This window comes from Salminus brasiliensis, chromosome 1 (genome assembly GCF_030463535.1).
Source record: "Salminus brasiliensis chromosome 1, fSalBra1.hap2, whole genome shotgun sequence".
Taxonomy (NCBI): Eukaryota; Metazoa; Chordata; class Actinopteri; order Characiformes; family Bryconidae; genus Salminus; species Salminus brasiliensis.
In genome coordinates this window covers 37,273,792-37,291,438 of record NC_132878.1, presented here as the reverse complement: position 1 = coordinate 37,291,438, position 17,647 = coordinate 37,273,792, and the positions used below count along the sequence as shown (strand labels likewise).

General features: G+C 44.3%; 2 protein-coding genes across 2 annotated transcripts in view; one reads left to right on the top strand and one right to left on the bottom strand.

Annotated features, from left to right (window-relative positions):
* LOC140555516 (rho-associated protein kinase 2-like) overlaps nt 1-7,390 on the bottom strand; it is a 55,522-nt gene extending 48,132 nt beyond the window's left edge. The window contains exon 1 of the mRNA XM_072678779.1: nt 6,869-7,390. Within this exon, the coding sequence (XP_072534880.1) occupies nt 6,869-6,967 (99 nt within the window). The 5' untranslated portion in view covers nt 6,968-7,390. The remainder of the gene's footprint in view (nt 1-6,868) is intronic.
* Nucleotides 7,391-11,442: 4,052 nt separating this feature from the next.
* Nucleotides 11,443-16,718, top strand: arpc5b (actin related protein 2/3 complex, subunit 5B). The gene is made up of 4 exons (XM_072695797.1): nt 11,443-11,725; nt 13,041-13,112; nt 13,272-13,448; nt 15,136-16,718. Exons 1-4 carry the CDS (start codon nt 11,585-11,587, stop codon nt 15,196-15,198), a joined length of 453 nt encoding a protein of 150 aa, XP_072551898.1. The 5' UTR covers nt 11,443-11,584; the 3' UTR covers nt 15,199-16,718.
* The last annotated feature ends 929 nt before the right edge of the window (nt 16,719-17,647 follow it).

Sequence of the window (17,647 nt, the reverse complement as noted above, 5' to 3'; positions counted from 1 at the left end):
AGGTGGGGGGCAGGGAGCTCAGGTCTAGACCCAGATCAGTAAGTCAGACAAAGTTTTAAAACTCTATTCGTCTATTTATATAGATTTAAATTTTTCCTGTTTTATCATTTTTCCATTAATCCACCCTCTCAGCCTTCAGCAGGTTCAGCAGCCCACCCATTCCCTTCAACAGTTATAGCACCATGAAGGAGTATGCTCCCTGTCTTAAATCCCAAATGTAATGTTTTCTTAAGAAAAGACTGTCAACACCTAATCCCCCTATGGGTAAAAGTCATTGTTCCCTTCCATACAATAGCTGGTTACACCCCCTTACCAGCAACAACTGCAACCAAACACCTTCAGTAGATGATAATTAGCATCTCACAACGCCATGGAGCAATTCTGTAGCACTCCTTGCACAACTGCCTGAGCTCAGTGGCATCTGTAGGCCTCCCAGCATGTACTCCATGCCTCAATTTTTGTTACAACATTTTAATACGGTTTAGATTAGGACTTTAACTAGGCCATTCCAAAAGTTACAAAAACAAAAATCTTGTTTTTTTAACCATTGTGAGGTAGACTTGTGAACTTGTCTTCTTTGGATCATTGTCTTGTTGCATGACCCAACTGCCCTTCAGCTTCAGGCTTGACATTGTTTTGAATTTGCTGATATGGAGCAACGTGTCCAGATCCTCACACAGCAAAGCATCCTCAAATTATCACACTACCACCACCATGCTTTACAGCTGATACTTTGGAAAAGCGGCGATAGCTTTTCACCAGTCCTAACGGGTCACATGTGCTAAAATCTCCAGAATTCACTTAAAACAAGCATTTGGATTATGCTTGGTTAGTAACCGTCACTGTGCTATTTTGCCATGGATCCTAGTTTCTTGGTTTTTCCTAATGGCCGAGTCACGAATACTGTTCTTTACTGCATGTCCTTTCTTGGATTCTTTGGTTTGGTTTGATTTTGGGACGGGTGCATACTATTCGGTTAGCATACCTCTGAATTTAGCTTTGGTGGAGTCATAGAACCTTAGAAATGGCTTTGTAACCTTTCCTTGACTGCTAGCTGTCCATGCGTTGAGAAACCGCTCTTCTCTGCGGCATGGTGAGCTTGACCGGACAAGGTCACATTTTGAAAGGTCTGAGAGGTCCGATTTCATAAAAACATAAACATAAAACACGATGCAGTCAGTTTCTATCAGAGCTGTAAGAGGGTCCAGTAGGTGATTTAAAAACATACCTTATCAGCATGCAAACTACTGAGTAAGAAGGTCAGTCTTAATGACTGTTTAAATCAAGCAGCTGAGATTAATCCAGTCATCAAGTAACAAAAACTAATTGCACAGCCATTGCTGAAGCACAAAGGTCAACATTACACAGCAGACTGAGCAGCTTTTTGAACACTAACAGTTAAAACAGCTTAAAGGTTAAGGGAACAGTTCCGTCCATACCCCCAAAATATAGCGGATCAGCCAAGACACTTAATACAGGTCTTCTTTAGGTTTTGCACTGGAGCCGTGACGCTAATATAGCTAAAAAAAAAAACTGAACACTGTGTACCACCAATTAGCATTGAGCTATTTAACAATCTCAAATATTAAAATGGACAAAACCTGTCTATTACCTCCTTCACATATATTACTGTTGTATTCTTATATACAAAATTGTATAATATGAGGCTTATATACATCATATAGGACCAAAACCCCTATATGACATTACTGAACTAAAGGTTGCCCCTTAAAATAGAGAATCGTCCTTTATTTGGCACTTAAATGTTGTGTCCCGTATTGAACCATTTCTCAATATTTTGTTTCAATTTCCATAAAAGTCCAATACAGACGTGAGTGGGAAGAGGCACATGCCTGGACAGGCATCGCTTATTTTAGTAGACTATTGATTGTTTAGCAAGTTGAGTTTCTAAAGTGGAACGAATGATCATTTATTTTTTTAATACTCAGTAGTATTAGCCAATATAAAAATTATAGATGGCCATCTAAAGAACAAGGCATTGGAATCATACTTAATTAATAAATACATTAGTTAAGAGAAAATTTGTATTGTTTAATGTGTATACATTTCCTAGATTAAAAATGTTTGTAGACAGGCCCATGGTGGTCATGGCCCAGAAGAGCCATGGTAGGCGTCCCTTATTTTCATTTCTGAAAGGCGGCAACCTATACCTGTAGCTAGTTCCAGCAAACATGTCTCATCTACTTAAGGAGGAAACAGCTAATTAGAGTTTTCCTGAACAATTCCTTTAACAATATAGAGCTGTAGGGGAATGCTGGACCAGACTAAGAGGTGAATCAGCCTCTATATAAGCCCCGGGTTAATGAGGCATCAGGGATTTAGGGAGTTCTTTCCTCGTCCTAGGCTCGGCTCACTGTATGACGCACACGCACCCGAAATAAATCACACAATAACTCCAGCACTTGCTCACAGACAGCTATCATTTTTCATAAAGCGCATAAGCACGCGAGTTAGCAGCCATCCAAGAGTGACACACGAGCGCGTGTGAGGTGCTTTTTAAAGACTGCTAAGTAATATGTTCACTTTTTACTCGTCACGCATCGTTGTCAGTGACACTGCTACCATTGCTGGCGTGTCACAGCATGAAAAAGTCGAGTTACCTATTCGCTTCACCAGCGCAAGAGCTTTCTCATGAGCAATGCATCCAAAATGACTGGAGGAAAAAACATGAATTATTTGCCTATGAAAGTAGCAATGATTTGCCTGCATGATTGGAAGTGGCAAACACAGGCCAACGCACCATTCTGCAGGTTCCAGAAAAGCTCGCTTGACAAGTCCCCCCTCATTTCACTCCACACAGCTTACGGCGCAACAACGGCATCCTCAAAGCAGGCAGCAGGCCTGCCATTAAATACTTAGGAGGTAATCAAGGCAAATAGGCTGTTTGTGGTAACTTAAAGGGCCAGTTCAGTGAAAAATGAAAAATTACTCAGAAGGTAGTTCAGCAACCTATATAGACTTGCTGTTCAATGTTTGCTAACAGGTAAAGAGAGCTTATACCTAAAATTTTGCATTAAGAAATCTCTATCCCTTAATCACCACATTTGCCCTGTTGCACACACAGAGTTGCTAAATTATGTCGAACGGACTTGCTTATATGGTTTTTGACACTGTATGACACACTGTTATCCCTAAAAATGGACAAAAAGGTCATCCGGCGCACAGAGAAAAACAGTAGCAGCAGCCATCTCGAGGCCTGTACTCCTCCAGTACCTTTATATAACTATTTGTAGGTAAGTGTATGTCACACAGTGTCAGGATGATGCACGCAAGCGCAAGCCTCAGTTATTTGTTCCCATTACTTATGATATTATTAGTAGTTCCAGTGTCTTGCCTGCCTGACTGCATTTGGGCTAAGTGGGATAATTGCTGGGGTAAGTAGTTAGTGGGTACTAGAATGGCATCTAACTGCAGCATTGCAGACCAAGGTCCGAATTCAGGGCGGTTTTAACTTGCTCTCGCCAACTTTGACTCACAACTCAATACATCACACCCATGTCACATAAGTGGCCACATGCAAGGGTAGGAGGTGGCACTGAGGAGCGGATTTGTCGATTGGAACACGCCCGCCCTCAACTAGGCTAGCCTTAGGAAGAATTAGGAATTAGCTAACTATGCAAACTTTCAATGCTTTTTTTTTTCTTTAGGAAGTTTAAGCTTTGAGACTTTGGACTGTATGCTTGTATGAACACAGCGAATTTGACAGTTTTGGAATGATAAACATTTTGAAGGTTCATGTGGGGCCTGTAGGGCTGGAGCTGGTGCCCCATTTGCAGCCATAACAGCTTTCACTCTTCTTTTTTCGGGTGTGTATATGGGAATTTCTGCCTGCGTAGGACAAAAGGGGCCTGGCTCCGTTCTAGTTCACCCCAAATGTGTCCGATGGGTTGAGGTCCACAAAAATGGTGAAGCATTAAGAGTTCCCTTCACTAGAACTAAGCGGCCTATAGGCCAACCCCTGAAAAACAACCCCACAGCATTATCCCTCCTCCACCAAACGTCACGGTTAGCACAATGCAGTCAGACAGGTAGATTTCTTGACAGTTTTGGGCTAATAAACATTTTGAAGGCCCAGGAAGGGGTGGCCCAAAATTAGAACCAGAAGATTTTGTCCTTGGGTTCCACATTGCCCCCCACATATGTGCCAACCAGGGTCAGTGATGGGCCCAGGAGAGGTTAAACATGGGCCCCATCTGGGTTGTACACTGCATACAGGGCCTAGATGGGAGCCATGTGAGATTAACAACACATGTTCAAACCCACATATCCACCCAGGTGAGCCCCACATGACCATGTTGGCTGGGACAATGAGTCACAATGATTTCCGGGCAAGTTAATCTCTGGTCCTTCCGAGGGCTCATCAGATAAACCTATACAATATAGTAAAAGGAAAGCCTTTAAGCTGACATCAAGATTCCTCTACATCTTCCTCTAATGGCAAGCACAAGTAGACCAGGGCATGTTAAAACTGGTACTCAAAAGCGTGGTATGCCCCAGGCTTGGCAAAGTCTTAGCTTGGATAGAAAATTTCCTTGCTAGGCAGACATTAGCCTGGCTGGGGAGCTATCTCAGTTAGCTAGTAAGCTGAGGTATTTTCTGATACCATTAGTTAATGTTTGATAGCACCACTAAATTGTCTTAATAGAGTTACATGCATTTCCAAAAAGCTAACAGCTAATGTAATTGGGGGGTGTAGATATCATACTTAACCCATAACTCTTTATTTTAGAGACTAGCCAATGCTGTTAGGAACTAACCAAAGCTCAAATATTCCCTAGCTTACCTTAGCCTAAATTTTTGCAGATGTATTTATCACTGTGAGCAAATTATCCTTATTAAAAACACTGTTCTTTTTCAAATTCTTCCGTTTTAAAAGAGGCATACACCTACACAAACTGATTGAAAATAGACCAGACCAAGGCAGGCGCATTCTTGAGGGGAAGGGTGTGTTCCCCACACAGAGATCATATCAAACAAAAGCTGATAAGAGTCAGAAACACTGGCCTGGCACTTCCACTGATTTGTCTGCATACTCCGCATATACTCTAGGTTTGTCAGCTGGTGTCGTTTTGCTTATGCTTTGTCCACATATGTGCGGGGCTGTTTCCAGAGAGCTCTAGTGTAATTCAAGATGGGGACTGGTAAGAAAGCAAGACAATTTGAAGGGATGGTGGTAGACGCAGGCTTGTAGGACTGGTTTGAGGATGTTTCTTGTTTGTCCTTTTTCTTTTGGAAACCTGGCTCAAAAGTCCAGAAGATCGAGAGCGGTTCCAATTTGAAGTTTTCCAATCACTGCACTTTGATACTGGCGCAAAACACTTCAATTCTTACAAGCTACATTAGCCTTAATCCTAAATTCCATTCATAGAGTCATATACACTATATGGACAAATTTATTGGGACACCTACAAGAGCTTATATGGCATCCCATCCCAAACCCATATGCACTAATATGGAGTTGGTGCCCCATTTGCAGCCATTTCAATCTTCTCTTCTAGGGTGTGACATTGGACAAAAGGGGCCTATCTCCATTCTAGTTCACCCCAATGGTGGTCCGATGGGTTGAGGTCCACAAAAATATCTTGGTATGGTGAAGCATTAAGAGTTCCCTTCACTGCAACTAAGGGAACTATAAGCCAACCCCTGAAAAATAACCCCACAGCATTATCCCTCCTCCACCAAACTTCATGGTTAGCACAATGCAGGCAGACAGGTAGCTTTCTTCTGCCATTCACCAAACCCAGGCACATCCATCAGACTGCCAGATATAGAAGCGTGATTCGTCACTCCACAGAACACAGAACAGTCCAGTGGCGGCGTGGTGTAAAGTATCCCACGTTTGGCACTGTGCTTGGCGATGAAAGACTTGCATGCAGCTGCTCGGCCCTGGAAACACATGCCATGAAGCTCCCGGCGCACAGTTCCTGCGTTGATGGTAATGCCAGAGCAGGACAGGAACTCTACAGTAACTGAATCAGCACAGCGTTGGTGACTTTTATGCACTATGCTCGTCAGCACTTCTGCTCTTGCAACCCCTCTCTGTAGCTTTACGCAGTCTGACACATTGTGGCTGAGTTGCTGGGGTTCCTAAACTCTCCCACTTTCAAACACAGCACTCACAGTTGATGGTGGAATATCTACGGAGGGACGTTGGCATCCTATCACTTTCCTATTGCTTTCTTTCACTAAAGTGTGGAAAGGCGGACTGCACGGCTAGGTGCTGGGTTTTATACACCTATGGCAATAAGACTGAATGAAACACCCAATGATTAAGAGGTGCGTTCCAATACTTTTGTCTATAGAGCGTATCTTCGCTCATGTGATGGCAATAAAATAAGACAGCAAAATGACACAAGAATAAGTCTTGTTATTTGGTGCAATTAAGCAGAAGTCAAAACCAACTTAAGAAGGAAGAATAAAGTATCACATAAAATAAATGTTGTGCTCATCAGGAAATAGATTTGATTGATCATAAATATACTTTATGATAAATAAAATATATAAATATACAAGTCGAGGTCATACATCATGATTATTACGTACGCTCTTGCAAACCACCCTTATTTTAAATCTGTCTTTTTGATGATGCGGTTCTTCAGTATTTTACACTTACTGACCATAGGGCGCCATGACGCAATCAATCGCGATTAATTGACCCCGTGACGTCATCTATACGCTAAGCAACGTGTCGTCATAGCGCTCACCTGAACTGATCAAACGCAGCCTAACTAGAGTCTAGTCTATTCGCAACACTTCCCTTAAGCTAAAGTAGTTAACCTAAGCCCCCCCCTCCTCTCCCCCCCACAGCCTGGCCGCGTCCACTCCTCCACTCCACGCGCGTCCTTACCAGCAAACTTTCCAGATTCAGCGCTGACCGCTGGTCCTTTATCAACCCCTCTAGCTTCTTCAGGCGGGACTCGAGTCTCCTCTCGGCTCCGGTCGACATGCTGGAAGTGCGGGCAGGTTGAAGTCCGCAGGACAGACATGTGAAAGGCAACTCCGAGTCCCCAGTACGCCGCTCGCCGGTGGCCGTGCCCCAACGACCAGCACTTCCCAAGCGACTCCTCGTTTAGTTCGTCGTGTCCGAAGTTGAGCTGTATCCAAGTTCTCCGGGGCTAGCTGTCACTAAATCCCCCCGCTGTCTACTAACCCTCCAGTCCGAGGCAAGGCGAGGAAACAAACGACGGCGCCTGCGTACTGGCTGTGATCGCGCCGCTGCGTGCTCCGTGTCTCTGTCTCTAACTCATCTATTTACGTGTAAAATGTAGACTACATGAGGTCAGGAGTAGTGGCCGGCGGCCTGGCTAACTGGCTACCTCGGTAGGACTGGTTTGTAGCTCTGACTGACTGACTGACTGACTGACTGTCTGCCCCCAGGCGAAAGCAGGAATTCCTCCAGCCTTATCTCACACATCGCTTTTACCGCTCCTACTTTTAGCATGGAAGTAGCTCCGCTCGCTAGTTCAGCCAGTCCACGACTAGAAAAGCTATTAATAGAGAATTACACGCTTGCATGTCGACGCATTTCTATATATTTAACCTCCTCGACAACCCCTGCTTTTACCTCAGGATGAGCTTCAGAGAATTAGACGGGAGAATGTGTACTAAAATAAAATTAATAAAATAAAAAACACGATTTTAAATTTTATTATTATTATTGTTGTTGTTGTTGTTATTTTTAATATAATAATCATTAAAAATAGTCCTCCCACATTTTTCTCCACCCAATTAAAGCATACAGTCATGTCCATAAGTATTTGGACAGTGGGAGAATGTGTACTAAAATAAAATTAATAAAATAAAAAACACGATTTTAAATTTTATTATTATTATTATTATTATTGTTGTTATTATTTTTAATATAATAATCATTAAAAATAGTCCTCCCACATTTTCTCCACCCAATTAAATCATACAGTCATGTCCATAAGTATTTGGACAGTGGACGCATCTTTGTAACTGTACACCACCTCAATAGATTAGAAATGAAAGCCATTAAGACGTAATTAAAGTGAAGATGTAGCTTAATTGTCAATGGGTGTGACCTCCAATTTCACAGGCCAAAAACTTATGGACCCACCTCTGAACTCTGAAGTCTATTTTTTTAATTATATATTTTTGTGTGTTGTAAAATTCTTGGCCTTAGTTATTGGGCCTCATAAATGTAGAGCAGTTGTACATTTACTTTAATGACTCTACATGTATATCTTGTACGGGAGCCAAATTGTTTTATCAGCTTTGGTAAAACAAGGTTTCCACAAACCAGCCGTGCCTACTCCCGTGAGATTGCTCTCGGCAGATGAGCCGAGCAGGTCCCCCGAGTTCCTTTTAGCCACCCGAGGCCAGACGAGAGCACGAAAACAAGGCAGTTTAGTAAGGATGCTAAAACCAATGATGTATAACACAAGTAGTATAAGGACACATGAGATACACAGGAGCTATTCTGACTGCATGCTGCCTCTGAACGGCACTGTTTGTGTTTGTGTTCGGGATCATGTGATGTTGCTGGTGATGGTGGGGTGGGGGGTTAGTGCATCAGCGTGAAAGAAGAAGTTGCTGTGTCACCTCAGCTGACTTGTTTATCATCTTGTGGGGAGTGAAAGTGTGACGTCTGCTGTCGCTATCATGACGTCTGCTGTCTGGCATCTGCTTTGACTGTGGTGAAAGGAAGGCCTGCACCAGTGGAACAATTGAAGACACTGGAAGAGTAGGCGGATGCATTGTCCAAGGCCTTTTCAGGCTGCGGTTCAGTCTCGGGCCCGAGTCCAGCAGTCTGTCATAAACACCTCAGAGGCCTGTTTGTGTGGAGTTGTAGCTTGTACTTGAAGATGAGTAATTAGAGAAGCGTGCCACAAGCGTGGTGACACAAGCTAACTGATCTCACACTGGCACAATCATAAGTGCAGAGTGATGTCATCACGGTGTGGCCAAGCTGCTGTTGACATAGGCGTCCTCTCCCTGGCAGATCATTAACCCGGGCTAGACCTCGGCACAGTATATGCTCAATACACACATGTTGCTTCGTTTACACAATTCTCACCTTACCTAGCCGACGAGTCAGGACATGCTTGTTTTCCTGAAGTTTGCTTCTTTAGCTTTGTACTGGAGCTAAGAGGCTAATGTAGCTAATTAGAACAAGGAATGGAGGCTTATACCCACTTTAGTTACTGCTACACAATACCAGAAACTGCACTAACAGGTCTAGCTGATATTTTTACCCAACATTTCCACACGGTCTGAGGCAAGTGTGTGATGATGTAGAACCACAACCTTCGAAATGCTAAATAATATAGCATAGGCATCCATTATGTGGTAGGTGCATTAGCCATGCCGGGTGCAGGGCAAAATGGAGAAGTGGGCCTAAACATTGGGTACCAAGCATATAGGAGGGAGGGGGTGTAACGATTCACCTCTGGGTTCGATACGATGAAGTGGTGCTGTAACGGTTCATTAAGTCGCCGATACAAAGAATAACAAGGTGTGCCATGTCTTTGCCACTTTCACTGGGTTTTTTTGAATCTGGGTAGGGACACCGGGTCGTACCTCACTGTTAACAGGCGACTTCTCACCTTCGGGTGCTGGAGTAAGTCAGGGCAGGTCACAGCAGCAGTCCTGAGGCAACGCCCACAGGACGTTCTGCTTATTAAGAAACAGGATTACACTGTTTGCAGATAATAATCTACAGCTTTGTGTTCCAGACACACATTAGGCCCGGTAAAAGCCTGTGAGGGACTCTTACTATGACTTTTCAGAGTCCTCATTAGCAGGGAACGTAGTTCATGATTAATCTTTGTCTGTGTTTTGGTCCAAATACAAATTCCTCGTGGTCCCTCCCCTATGGAGCTGGTGGCTGACCGTGGCAAAACAGTCGGTAAGGGAAGGCCGAGGCCTCAGTGAATTTCCTAGCAGTATTGAATTTAACACACAAGAGCTGACAAAAGTAAACGCAGGTGACTACAATGACTTGAGACGCTCCGAGAAGTCCAGACCACCTGAATAAGAACACAAACGTGGCTCACTCTATAGATAACAAAGACTGCATGGACTCTCGGCTTTGCCTAGATGTACTGCATTATACAGCCATCTAGTGGTTAAACACAATGTTGGACATATTCGGACCCTTCGGAAATTCTCTTGATCATCTTTGAGACGTTTCTATGTTTCTACTCCTTAATCAATTGATTGGACATGACTAGGAAAGACACGCAAGGCCTGTATAAGGTCTTTACAGCTGACAATGCATATCAGAATGAAAACAAGGCCACGAGGAGGAAAGAACTGCCTGAAGAGCTCAAAGACAGGATTGTGTGGAGACACAGATGTGGAGAAGGCTACTAAACAACATTCTGCTGCACAGTGGCCTCCATAATCCCTAAAGGAAGAAGGTTGGAACACCCACGAGAAGGGCCTTAGTAAAAGAGGTGACCAAGAACCCGATGGCCACTCTGACTGAGCTCCAAAGATCTTGTGTGTAGATGGGAGAAACCTCCAGAAGGTCAACGATCACTCTGCAGCACTCCGTCAATCTGGGCTTTAACAGACATATGAAAGCCCTAAAGAACTTTTTGGTCGTGTCAGGAGAAAAGCAGGCCCTGCTCATCACCTGCTCAACACCATCCAAACAGTGAAGCGTGTTGGTGGCAGCATCATACTGTGGCTAGGAACAGGGAGGCTGGTCAGGGTTGCGGGAAAGCTGAATGGAGTAAAGTACAAAGATATTAAAAAACCTGATCCAGAGTGCTTGGGACGTCAGACTGGGCCGAAGGTTCACCTTCCGACAAGATAGTGACCCTAAGCACGCAGCCAGGACAACTCTGTGAATGTTCTCGAGTGGCCCAGCCAAAGCCCTGCCTTGAACCCAATCGAACATCTCTGGAGAGTCCTGAAGAGGGCTGTCCACCAACTGATCCAACCTGACAGAGCTGAAAGGATCTGATGAGAAGAATGGCTAAATGCAAGCGATCAACGGAATATGGCACATGTGTTAATCTGCCAAGAGCAGGCCGAGACATTTATGATTATTGTCAATACTGAATGCAGTTCAGCAGTCATGTTTAATCAACAAAAGATGCCTGCAAGACCTTTATTTCCATTTGTAATTTAGGGTGAATCTATCATTTAAAGGGTGCATTGAGGACAAAAACGTCTTTACAGCGGTAGTGATCAGGACCCGGGGTCACAGTGGCTAAATAACAGCCTCAGCCAAATGCTGTAAATGGGACCCTGCAAGGGACTGGTGCACTGTCCAGGGTGTGTCCCTGCCCTGCGCCCAATGAATCAGGGTAGGCTCCGGACCCACGATTAAACGTCAAATTAGACATTCGGATATTGATTCGATCGCGTTTGAAAGAGTCGATTCTGTGAACTGAATCGATCCTCCCAGTTGCAGCCTGCAGCTCCAGCAGCAGGGGGCGCGCTGTGAGGAAGTAAGCGGAGTGCTGCAGTGAGGAAGCGAGTGAACGCCAGGCAGGCTGGGCTGCGTTTGGTGCATTGTAGTGTCAGTGGCTGGACACGCTGTATTTATGTTAGACTGTTAACGTGCAGATTGGGGGATTTCGCGATCATGTCCAAGAACACCGTGTCCGACCGATTCCGTAAGGTTGATGTGGACGAGTACGACGAGAACAAGTTTGTCGACGAGGAGGATGGAGGGGAGAATCAGCTGGGTCCAGACGAGGCAGAAGTGGATTCACTGATCAGACAATATCCTTCTGTTGACAGATCATAGAGACAGCAGTGCATCGCCCTCATTCGGTGCACATGTCTGCAGGGCCTCGCTTCACTCGCTGTGCGCTCAGATTGCGCTTGATTTTGGGCAGCTTATTATTCGAATTGTTCGGTCCACCTTAAGTGGTGCAGCGGCTCCCGTCTCCGCACGGTCCAGCCCGCACAGGCGCTGGAGTGGAACTGCTGCGAGATTTAAGGTGGAACGGAAAATGCGAGTAAGTAGCTAAATTGTGTTGTAGGATGCACTTTAAACGGTGCTTTGTGTCTCAGTTCACTAGTCATAGATGTCCGTGTGTGGGTTTATACGATTTAAGCCCACCTTACTGTCATTTTGGACTAACTTGAGCCAGTCTAGGTCGTAGCTATACGTCAGGCAGGCCACTGTCACGGTTACTGGCTAGTAGTCCATCATGCGAATGTAGGCAAGGCAAATAAACAGGTAGCAGTGCTAGCTAACTATTTAACCCATTTCTTTACACTGTTTATTATTTTTTACCGACATCACCGGCTCAGAATGTGGGCTAGTCGGCTAATTAGCTCGTTATTCTCTCAAATAAGGTCGCTAGCTAGCAAGTACAGTAGCTATCGAGATTATTGATGATCAGCGAATTAGCTAGCGCTGGATATTGAGGTGTTAGCAGCCCATGTTAACAGACTAGGTGTCATTGTTAGAAAAGTAAATGTAAAATCTGGACCCCCCCCCCTGTTAGAAAGAGGTCCTTTCTACCCTTCCAGCCTCAAATAAGCCCCTCACGACTTTGTTCGTGGCTAAATAACAGCTAGCTAGGTAGCTAGCTAGGTGGGGTGTAATTACGTATGGATGGTGGGGACTAGCAGCTGGTCACGGCTCCGGATTTGGGCAGGGAGTCCGCTACCTGTGTGCAGGAGCCCCTCTTACTGCACCCATGTTGGAGATTAAGCCTATGTGCCCCATGCTTTCAAGTTCCACCCGGTTTCAGGCTGTGAAGGAAAGCCGATTTGGAGTCTGTGGATGTTCAGACATGCCCTGGAACCACATTCCTAGCATTGTCTCATTTTCTGCCCCCCCCCCATCCGTTTGTATGAAGCTAAAGCCTGTAAGTTAAGGAAGTTGGTTTTTATGTCCATATATGTCCACTTTGCCTGACACCAGTGCTTATTTCCTGTTTCTGATCGCCTTCTCATGTTGTTTACTGCATCTTCTCTTTTCACACTGAACGACTCTGTACAGCCTATTTCTTGATCTGGTCGTATTGTTTTTGTTGTGTGTTGCCTAGTTCAGCCCCTAGCTTTTCTTAACTCCAGTCTGTAAAGGGAACCTCATGGAGGCATTGCAGGCAGTCCTGAAAAACCCACCAATCAATACAAAAAACCAGAACGTTAAGGTGAGTGATGAGTTGGTTGGATGAGATATCAGAAAACCACTGGCCCCCTTATTTGTTCCTCAGAAACTACGGTTCAGGCTTCACGAGTGCTGCTTCTGGAGCCTGTCTGCCGGCTGTGATGTCCACACTGAAAGCCAGTCTTCGGTTGTGTTTCAACAGGACCGTGCCGAGGGTCTGGTGCTGAAGGTGCTCAGCTCCTTCAAAGCCAGTGACATAGAGAAGGGAGTGCAGTCTCTGGACAAGAACGGGGTGGACCTGTTGATGAAGTACATCTACAAGGGCTTCGAGAGGCCGTCCGAAAATAGCAGCGCCATCCTCCTGCAGTGGCATGAGAAGGTACTGTGGGCTGAGTGCCCCAGAGCACTGCTGCAAAGCACAAAGCAAGAGTTTCACTAGAAAGCATATGTAGTCTTGTAGAGCCAGAGCCTGAGCCAGAGCCCCACTATACAGCACCAGATCTCACGAGGAATGGGTGTGACTGGGGCTCGGACCGGAACCCCGGTTGCCAAAAGTTCTCCAGTTTGGTGGTGTAGCACAATCCCCCAATAATTCAATTACAATGGTGCACGTAACTTGGTCAGCAATGTAATAAAACCTACTAAAAATATGTATATTGAGCTTGAATAAGGTAAAAACGTATTTCAGTATTGTATTTATTACATTTTCAGTGCTAAATAATATGTAGTACAATACAGTAGCTTCCTCCATTGTTTGGAAATTACACTATTGTGTGGTCCTTTAGAGACAGAGACATCTCTGTAAAGTCTGCCTATTAAACAATCGCAGTCCTTGGGGGTCTGAACACTGCTGTGAAACATCCAGATCTCACTATAATACAAATTCCAACAAGTCCATTATAGATCACCAAATCTTGCTGTAAAACACAGGATAATATTATAAAAAAAAGAGGCAGGGCACATTTGTAAAGCACAGGTCCTTTCAGCATGAAGGTGCTACACAGCTCAGTACTCCAGCCCTTCAGATTATTCTAACGACTTTCTTGCATTGAATCCGGTGTGTTGGAGCAGGAGAGATACTGCACAGAGGGCTGACTCTCTAGGCAAGGATTTGAGAAAGCACTGTGTGTTTCCTTTATCAAGCGTACTGATAACGTTGTCATAGATTGATTAAGGTGTTTTGTTGCTGGAGGTTTCAACAGTGGACTCTGGGGTCATGGCAAAATCTATGTTGCAAAATTAGGCCGCTACAGTATGCTCGGAAGTTTGGAACAACCATTTTTGTGCTTAGAAACAGTATTTAAATAATATAGAACTCTTTTTGTTTGACATAAATAAATAAAATAGTTTAGAGCTGCCTAATGTTTGAATGTACTGGTTGTAGAGATTGTAGCTGGGTTAGCTTTTAGCCTTGCCCACACTCGTTTCCCTGGTTTTGGCTTTCTTGAGTCTTACAGATAGAAAAATATTCCGGTGCTTGCTCTTCTAAAGTGTGCTTAGGGCCAGTTTGATAGTCCAGTTTGTTGTTTTGCAGGGAGTGGATGGTGGATAGAATTGATAGCTAGCTTTAGTTTTTAGCCTAGTGTGAATCCCTTTTTGCCTCCATGGTTTTCACCGCAGGTGTCCTTGCTGAACTCCTTCTCTAGACACGGACAGAGCTGCAGTCACAAGGCCTGGTTCATGTAGCAGACTATGTTCCTTTAACTAGTAGAGTCTAAAGTGATGTGCTGCTCACCAGTACCAAAAACACAATTTTCATTAACTCTTGGTTCCGTATCACCTGTGTATCATTATGAGTTAGGAAAAAAGGAAGACTTGAGGAAAACTGTTGTGTATAGATAATTACAGTAGATTATTAATAGTCTAATAACTTGCTGTTCTTGCTCAAACATATGGAATATTTCCTAAAGTGCCTAAAATAAATTGTGGCGTCCAATTTTTGTATCAAATTATTGTATCAAAATGTGTGATCCAGTCTTTTTGAATGGCAAGAGATATTATATTTGTAGGCTATAGATGTTCATGTTGCCTATGTTTTTTTGTCCCCCCCCCTTCCCCCCCCTCAGGCTCTGTCTGCAGGAGGAGTGGGCTGCATCGTCAGGGTGCTGACCGCTAGGAAAACGGTGTAAGCGCTGGTCCTGGGATTTGAACCTCTCAGACAGATGACCATGGGATTGGCTCCTGCTGGTCCATTCAGAACAAAGAGAAGACTTCTACAGGGTGCTGAGAACAACCCATATCTGACTTTCCATCCTGCTCTCCCTTTCTACGGTTTGTCTGTCTTACAGTTTGTCTCCTTCTCTTTCTGCACATCTATCACACTTCACACTTGCAAGCATATATACATACGTACATACATATGATGGTGCCATCGATTTTTATGGTAGATTTAGCTTCTCTCAGGAAATGAAATCTTAAGGTACGTCGCCTTAAGGATGCAAATCATTATGATTTTATAAAATCTAGATGTATAATTTTTTTTGTACTTTTTTTGTATGATTTAAAGTGATTCAGTGATAACACTTTTCCTGAAGAGATTTGGGTGTGCCCGCATAGTATGTGTGTGTGTTCTGTTTGTTGGAAGAGGGTGTGGTCATAACCTGAAATGCACAGCCACAGATGGGTCTGTTGGGGTGCGTCTGTCTCCTTCTCTCTCTCTCTCTCTCTCTCTCTCTCTCTCTCTCTCTCTCTCTCTCACTCACCAGCCGGGCGTGTCCGTCCGCCTCGCTTCGTCTGGCCTGGGACGGATTAGGATTAATACCCTAAAGGCTTCCTCCTACTTCTACCCCGTCAGTCCTTAATCCCAGCTCATAGCTCCACAGTATTCACTCTTAAAACAACCAAAGGGCATTAGCTGCTTACTTCACAATGAAAACAGCTTCCTCTGTTGTGCTCCACAAATGCAGCACCTAGCAGGGTTCTCCAGTTCTGCTACTGCGGGTCCAAAATTCAAGCACAGTTTGGAGATTTCCTGCCCAAGCACAGCTGCTGACCATGGTAGCTAACTGCGGAGTTTAATCATGTGTGTTTTGCCAGGTAAATCACCAGACTGTGCTGGACGAAGGCCCTTCAAGAGTGGAGCTGGACAGCCCTGCTATCTTGCAAAATGCAGCCAAATGCCCATCTTAAATGACGTTTGCTTGCATTTACAGCTTGATTCTTAATGCTTCTTCTGAGCAGATGTTTCTCCCTGATGTCTCGGTGAGCAGCCAGTCCCCTAATCCTGTTCCTCACTAATGCTATTGTAGGGTATTAATGCCTGCGTTTGTCATATTAACGGTTATCTTTCACCCTATCTGTCTGTGTCTTAAGCTCTGTCGTTGCTAAGCACTAAGCATCTGTGTCTTAAAATTCCTAAGCACTTGCTGCAAGTCTGTAGGAGACCATTTGTCCGTGAATGCTCTTGTCTGTACTCCATCACGTCTTTGACCGGCCCATAGAGAGATCACTGTCTAAAACTTGTCTGAGCACTAGCAATGTACTAAAGCAGACGGACCTCCAATGCAGTAATGTTTCTCGCTCTTGTGACCAAGTGCAAAACACATTCTCTACAAACCAAACTGGTGTAAAAACTGCCTTACTAAGTACTCATTTTTTTTTGTTTGTGCTTTTTGAGATTGAATAATAAAGATTTATACGTACGATCAAAGTTGTTGCTCGCATCCTTGATGCATTTACTAGCTGTGAATGGCACGGTCATGATTACTTGTTTAAAATCATCTAAAAATGCCAATCGGTGTGCCTGAAGGGCCATAAAATGGAGCCACCACCACTATTATAATGCTTCTGTGAGACCTTCTACGGGAATTTCAAATCTGAACAGCTGTGAAGACAGCTACAAGGCAAAACGCTCCTCCAGTACTATGCAATTAACGCAATTATGCAAGAATTTTATTTATTTATTTAGCTTCTGGACTCCCCCTACAGTCGGGAAGCGTGACTGATGCTTTAAGCCACCCCTGAGGACATAAGGATGCATTTGTGGAGAAGCTGAAAGATTCAGAAACTTCACTGCAAGTGAAAGAAGCATGTGGGCCAGTGGTCTTACAGGATTTTCACGAAGATCACGAGATGAGATTAAAGTACACATTTCACATTTCATTTGCCTACATTTCAGTTTCACCATGTTAAAATGACAACACCTGCGTTTACACTTAGCAGTGTTTTTGGGGTCCTTGTCTTGCTGTAGGACGAAGCACCGCCCAGTCAGTTGGGAGGCGATTGTTGGGACTTGAGCAGATTAGATGTTGCTGTACTCCTTACAACTCACTGTGCTGCTGCCTTCAGCAGTTACACCATCAATGAAGATCTGAGCACTAGTACCTGTCACACCCATACATGCCCAAGCCATGACACCTCCCACCACCACGTTTCGCAGATGAGGTGGTATGCTTTTGGGTCATGGGCAGTTCCTTGTTCCTTGTCTCTACACTTTGCTCTTGCCATTACTCTAATACAGATGGTCTCATCTGTCCACAATGCCTTTTACCAGAATTCCGCAGCTCTTTTTAGTACTAAGCAAGCATGTAGACTGTTCTCTTTAGTGGTTTGTGTCTTGCATTGTAGCCTCTGCATTTC

Bases quoted from the DNA above. Each gene is read 5' to 3' on its own strand.
- arpc5b (XM_072695797.1), top strand. From the start codon at position 11,585: ATGTCCAAGAACACCGTGTCCGACCGATTCCGTAAGGTTGATGTGGAC. The intron at 11,726-13,040 runs TATCCTTCTGTT...CCAGTCTGTAAA, and splicing joins TGGATTCACTGATCAGACAA to GGGAACCTCATGGAGGCATT. The intron at 13,449-15,135 runs GTACTGTGGGCT...CCCCCCCCTCAG, and splicing joins TCCTGCAGTGGCATGAGAAG to GCTCTGTCTGCAGGAGGAGT.